This window comes from Lolium rigidum, chromosome 3 (genome assembly GCF_022539505.1).
Source record: "Lolium rigidum isolate FL_2022 chromosome 3, APGP_CSIRO_Lrig_0.1, whole genome shotgun sequence".
Classification (NCBI taxonomy): Eukaryota; Viridiplantae; Streptophyta; class Magnoliopsida; order Poales; family Poaceae; genus Lolium; species Lolium rigidum.
In genome coordinates, this window is record NC_061510.1 from 129,074,416 (window position 1) to 129,081,190 (window position 6,775).

The 6,775-nt window shown below is 45.8% G+C and overlaps 1 protein-coding gene across 1 annotated transcript; it reads right to left on the reverse strand.

The window, feature by feature from the left end:
- Nucleotides 1-369: 369 nt before the first annotated feature.
- LOC124695522 lies at nucleotides 370-4,772 on the reverse strand. Its single transcript, XM_047228357.1, has 3 exons — nucleotides 4,702-4,772; nucleotides 2,838-3,692; nucleotides 370-2,309 (listed from the first exon to the last, which is right to left on the reverse strand). The coding sequence occupies exons 1-3, from the start codon at nucleotides 4,711-4,713 to the stop codon at nucleotides 555-557; spliced, it is 2,622 nt and encodes an 873-aa protein (XP_047084313.1). The 5' UTR covers nucleotides 4,714-4,772; the 3' UTR covers nucleotides 370-554.
- Nucleotides 4,773-6,775: the final 2,003 nt, after the last annotated feature.

The window sequence follows — 6,775 nt, forward strand, 5'->3', positions numbered from 1 at the left end:
ATTTTTTGGTTCTTTTAGGTTCTCATGGCATATGTTTGGCAACTTATTGTAAAACCTAAGAAAACTTATTACGAAGAGTATCTGTAAACGATCGTTGATGCGGACTACCGGGGTCGCGCGCCAAGGCGCGCATCAAAATCTAGTTGATGGTATATGTATTACACAACGAGAAATCCTTCGATCAAAGAAAAGATTAATCTTGTTAAGCACATACTCCCTCCGATCCATAATTACTTGTTTTAGTTCAATTTGGAATAATTTAAACTAAAACCCCGACAATTATTATGGCTCGGAGAGACTAATAAATTGGCTAATATATGGCATGAACTCTTCTTTCTCCAGTACCAGTTGCGTTTTGCAAGCCTTCACAGGAATACAACTCAATAATCTAAAGCCAACCTGCTCACGATTACATTGCAGACATTACAATATAACAAAATGCAAGGTGCGCCACAAGAACGATGCAGACAGCTCGTCAACTCCAGTTGAAGTTGAAGACCTCCTGTTTCAATTTGGTTCCGTTGTTTACACCCGAAAATCACAAAAGAATCCGTTCACCGTTGCGCATCAACCTCCATGCTTGACTTGTCTGTGTCACTATTTGTAGGCGCATAAACCCAGGATTTTCGAGCTCTCTTGCGAGGCCTGCTTGTCCCTGGGCTTTTCGGTTCATCCTTGCACTTTCCTCCAAGGAGCCCCAAGGCAACCGCTTCCAAAGCTTTTGCTGTGGGAGCTCTGTTCCTGGTTCCGTGCCTCTGAGAATTCACCAGTGAAACCAGATTAGGTTGTGGGATAGCAGGTCCTCCTGTTGCCTCTGAAATATCAAGGACCCAATCGCTGTTCAAAATGGTGAGAGCTTCCTCAGTCTTCATGTGACCATGGTTGTCTAATGAAGCGACACATACCTTTGTGCTTGTCTTATCATCTAGCGCTGTCTCCGGTTTAACCTGACCAACCAAACTACTAATCCGCACCCCTTCTTCGGCAAAATTTGCCTTAGTGGTTCTGATCTGTGAACGAACTTTAGGAATCTCCGAGCCCTTGCACTCAAAAGACTTGTCCTTATTTAAATTGGACACATTCTTCTTCTCCTTTGACCTTCCATTGGCACGAGAGTTTGAAGCAACGGCTACCTGCTTATATGGCTTCTCCTTCGCGGAACATCTTGCAATTAACTTGGTCTGAATATTACCACCAATATCAACAACAGTTGGTTTTGACGAAGTCGACAGTGGCTTGATTTTCTCTCTCACTAAACCATGACGGGTCTGATCATTGCTACAGCTGGATAATCTTCTGTGCTTTGACACTGGGGATAAATACTTGCGCCTTTCAGTTTTTCTTTTGGGGCCAAAGAAACACGCCAAATCAATTTTGTTACTACTGCCATTAGAAGAATGGCCATTGACTGGATAACTAAAGGATGGTGCAGTGGGCATGTTCTGAAATAAATTAACTTGGTTTTCTTTGCCTTCATTGCACACCGAAACCATTTCAGCACCATTCACATCAGCTGTAGCTCGTTGACAAACTTCCTGGTCATCTGATGATTGATCATCCTCATCTTGCTCCTCCGAGGAACTGAAACTCACAGTATTATGAGAATGATGTGAAGGGCCAAAACGAACATTTGCATCAGCTGGTAATTTCCTCAGCTCCCTGACTCTGAATGGCTCTTCCCCCTGGACCAAGGTGGTATCGATAACTGTGAATTTTGGAAGCTCTTGGTAGCCATCCGAAGGACCATCTTGGCTCACATTTATGTCTGTGGAATTTCCATTTTGCTCTGCAGTAACACCATTATCCGTTCCACCAACCTCTAGCTCAAGAAGAATGGGATTCGCTGCCACTCGTTTAAGGATATCACTCACAGAATCAAAATAATGAGTTCCTTTAGTGAGTTTACTTCTTGAGAACTTTTTGATACCTGGCACAAGAAACACAATGCAATTCTTAGTTGGCCCGACATCTTTGGGCTGCTCTGAACGCCATCCTCTTGCAATCAAACGGGGCCAGACAGCTTCCCAGAAAAGATCATTGGATCTTGTCTTGCTTATTCTGAAACCACCTGTTAAAAACTTGATTATATCTTCCGAAGCAAGCGAGGAACAATCTTTGCCTGTAGGCATGTCAGGGTGAATAGAAAGAACTTGGTTCGGCTTAGATGGGTCCAGAACAAATCCAGTCAAATCATGCTTTCCTTTACCAATTCCAACAACCTCCACAAAAGCTTCTGTTCCAACAATGGATTTTATAGAAAAGACCAGATCCTCTAAAGATGTCTGTCCGTTGTTAAAAGATTTGAAGATCTGCACCATTTCAAAGCAATACAATTCATATGGCAATAGATGATAAAAGAAAAAGATCCATTTAATTTTTTTAACAGAGCTAAGAATAGTTCATATCCACAAATTATAACAAGAAATATTTTGGTGAATGAGATTTAATGGTTCTTTAACAATATTAAACTAGGATTTTTTTCATTCTTTGATCATCATGAATTTTGACTCTTTATCCTGGGAACATTAGAGTAAACAACGCCAAGTAATTTTAATAAAAACTAGAAAAAGAAGAAAACTCTTGATAGCTAAAAATCTGTATAAAAGCACCAGAGTAGTTAAAATATTGATATAGAAGTGAAATGGAGAACTAAACAGAATATGCTGCCTGAAAAATTAAGATCTGTAGTAGTATAAATTGTAGAACAATCAAGATTAAAAGTGCTACTTTGAATAACACGCGTGGAACCAAAAGCTCGAACTAGAGAGAATAGCTTCTTAAAACCGGACGGCACAGCCGGTTGAACATTCTTTCTATAGCCTATATATGCAACATACCTCGAGTAGTGAATCATGAGATTCTTTGAGGATTACAGATTTCAGACGAGATATAATCTCCTGCTGACGAGAACCTGTAAAGATGCGCTCTCCGAGAATGCATCTCCTAGTTCTTGCTTTTCTGCAGTCAGACCATCTTTTATATGCATCTCCTCGGTAGAACTTTCCGTAGTAGTACAAGAGCACATTACCAACAGTCTTATTACCAACGAACCTGCTCATCAGGCTTAGATTTTTGCCAAAAATGTATAGCCCAAGAAGAAAACATTCTGCCTCAATACCACTCCAAAGGGAACTGGATAAACCAGGCAGTGGAGTAAATTGCTTGATTTCCCCTTGCTGTGTCAACGGCTTATTGGTAAAGTTGAGACCTTCTTGAGTAGAACAGGAATCGAAGTTCTCACCCTGTGCTAGATTGCTGCCAGATTCCATCTGATCAACGGGCACCACTGAATGTGGATTCTGGTCTGTTGAATCATGGTCACTTGTATCTTTTCGGATTGGAGAAATTGAGGTCAGCTTAGTATCCTCATCCTGGCTGCTGGCTCTTGCTTCACTTTCTGAAGAATGTTGCCTTCGTAGTATCTCCTCGTTATGGACTTCACTTGATGCCCACATAATTGATATATTTGGCCCAATCATACCAGGGTAATCACAATCAAGTACCATGCTTTCATGTGAGCTGGTCATGAATCGACGGTGCTCACCCTCTGTGGACAGTTTGGGGATTTCTGCCTGGTACTCACTTCCAATGCGTGGACATATAGGTGTGTCGTCAGATATCACACCTGAATCAAGGGAAGACTCTAAAGATGGTTGGTGATCACCATTGTCTTTGAGTTCAAGTGGCTCCATCTACCAAAATCATAAGAAAAAAAACAAGTTGTGAGAGATTACATAATTGAAAAAGAAACATTATATAGTTAACATTAGTAACTAAGTTGCAAAGTATGAGGCAGACGTTTAAGTCGTTAACAGAGCTCATATAGGACTTTGGCAAAACAGTTCCACAAAAGGGGTTAAGTTCTCCATTATACACCAAAACATTTGCAAAAGGCATATTTCCAGCAATGGTAATTGAGATAAAATGCAACGGCAAGCAGGATAGCAAGGACCATCAAACTGATATATACCTTTGAAGCTCCACAAGTTACAAAGACTAGCCCGGTAGCATATTACATGGAAAAATTGTAATCACTAAGTTGAAAGCTAGCAAATAAAAGGCAATGCATATCATGTATAACCACTGCCGAGGAGGCGCCGTCGTTGGACATGACTCACAAGTGGAAAATGCTTCAGAAAAATAAACAAAGGTGCAGTCGTGGCAGAATGAATGACTCGGATATCAAAAGCACTGCAAATTAATTATCGGCATCAAGCAGATGACAAGAATCTACCGTCAACCTCTCAAAATCTCTCGCAGTCTCCGAGCGAGCCATGGTATTACAGCACCCAAATCTCCATGACGAGCAAATCCGAGTTATTTCCCAGACCCCGATACGCACTAATTTCGTTTTCCAAATCTCATGTCCAGCACCAGCACCCCGACCTATCCAATCAAACTCCCGCAGAATACCGGAAGCAAAGCCACGGGCATCCCCGGCATGGAGCAACGGAGGCAGGAAAGAACCCCGGCCGCGCTAACCAAATCCAAGCCAGAGCCCTGCTCCAACAAGGCGCGCGCGCGCGCAAGAACGCAAGCAACCTAGAAAAGCTCGCTCGCGGTCGGGATGGCGCGATCACGGAGGGGGACCGCCACGGCCGAGCCACCCCGCCGCAAGACGCGCCACCAAACAGCAGCGGCGTCATCCTAAGCAGAGAAGAAATGTAAGATTGCAGGAGGGAGCGGAGTAGCGAGGAAAACCTTAGCCTCCATGCACGCCGGCAGCCCTCGTCACGAGGCCTTCCCAGCTCCGAACACGCGGGGCCTCCGATTCTCCTGTCGCGCCGGCCCGAAGAAACGGACTACACCGGCCGGACACGCAATAGAATCTGGTACCCCGGGAGGAGCCGCGGGATTCCGGCGGCGGCTGCGGGAGACGAGCACGCGGCAAGCACGGAGCGGCGGCACGCCGACGGGTGTAGAGTACGGTGAGGCCCTCGCGTCTCGGCGCGGTGGTGGTTCGGAGTGGAGGCAGAGACGGCGAGCCGGGCTTTGGAGACAAAGAACTAGAGAAGAAAAAATAGAAGAGAGAAGGGCGACAGCGTGAAAGATTGGTGGTGTGGACAGAGCAGACAAGCAAAACATAGGACGGGCCGAAGATGGGCCCGAGGCTCGTCTACGCTTCTCCTTTCCGGATTAGAGCATTTCGAGTCGCGTCCCACAAAGCTTTTTTTTAGACGCGTCGGCTATTTTACCTCCCCTAGCCGCACACTCTGAAGGGTCTTTTTCCCCGGTACGACCTACTATGTTGTCCAGTGCATCGAGGCCATTCCCGGTCCACAGAGGACGTTGCGGACGTGCCGGACAAAGCGAAAAATGAGGCGCGTACCCAGCTGGCGGCGACCCCATCCATGATGGTTGCTTCCCGCCTTTTTTTTTCTCGCCGCACCTCCCCTCCCACGTCTCCCGCCCCTCTGCTGCTCGATTTTTTGGCCATCTCGACGAACAATTTCTCCTGCGTTGGACACGCCGTGACGACTGACTCCCTCGTCGTCCTTTTCGCAGGTGTTGCTTCACCAACGCGTCCCAAAACGCGCCGGCAAATACGCCCCTCCTCCGCACACAGAAGGTGTTCAGGGGGTTTGTCTGGTAGGTGCAAAACGTCGCTGTTCGTTGCCTCCTCTGTCGTGGATGAATTTTTACCATTTATTTTGCTTCAGACATGGATAGCGAGGATGAGATGATCGTGGAAATGATGGAGGAAGAGGAGGCCTTCGACGACGAACTTCGGGAGCATTTGTCGATCATCGTGTCCCTCCAAAACATGCTTGACACCAACGCGAAGAGGAAGAAGGCCGCACCGCGGAGGTTTATAGCCGAAAAGAAAGAAGTCGAAGCCCCGGTAGAGGTTGGAGGGGGGCATACCATGTTGCAGAACGACTACTTCGCAGACGAGGCAACACAGGCCGAAAATTTTCGATGCTGGTATAGGATGAGCAAGGGTTTGTTCATCAATATCCTTCACGGCGTTCCAGAGTTCGACCCATACTTCAAGCTAAAGCACGACGTTGTTGGCAAGGTCGGGTTCTCGTCAATTCAGAAGTGCACCGCCGCTATGAGGATGCTTGCATACGGAGCACCTGCTGATACATAGGACGACTACCTTCGCATGAGTGAGTCTACTGCCATTGACTGCATGTATAAGTTTTGTCGAGCTGTGGTGGGAAAGTTTCGCAAGTACTACTAGGAGGGCCAACTGAAAAGGAGACTGCAAGGATCATGGCCCAAAATGAGTGAGAGGATTCCCTGGGATGCTTGGAAGTATCGATTGTATGCATTGGTCATGGAAGAACTGCCAATTTACTTGGCAAGGTATATACAATGGGTGTCATGGATATTGCAGTGTGGTGCTGGAAGATGTGGCAGATTATGACATGTAGATTTGGCATTCTTTCTTTGACATGACGGGATCACACAATGACATCAACGTGTTGCAGCGGCCTCCGGTGTTTAGCAAACTAGTGGAAGGTCATTCTTCACCATGCAACTATGAGATCATTGGCCACCAATATACAAAGGCTACTATCTAGCCGATGGTATATATCCAAAATGACCGAAATTTGTCAAAATAATCCCAGTGCCATTAGGTCAGAAGAATTGTCACTTTGCTTCACGATAGGAGGCTTTCCGGAAGGATGTCGAGCGCGCATTTGGTGTTCACGAAGCTCAATTTGCTATTTTTTGGTACCCTACTCTAAGCTGGTCTAATGACCCAATGTGGGAGATGATGCAGGCTTGTGTAATCATGCACAACATGATCATCCAGGATGACCGC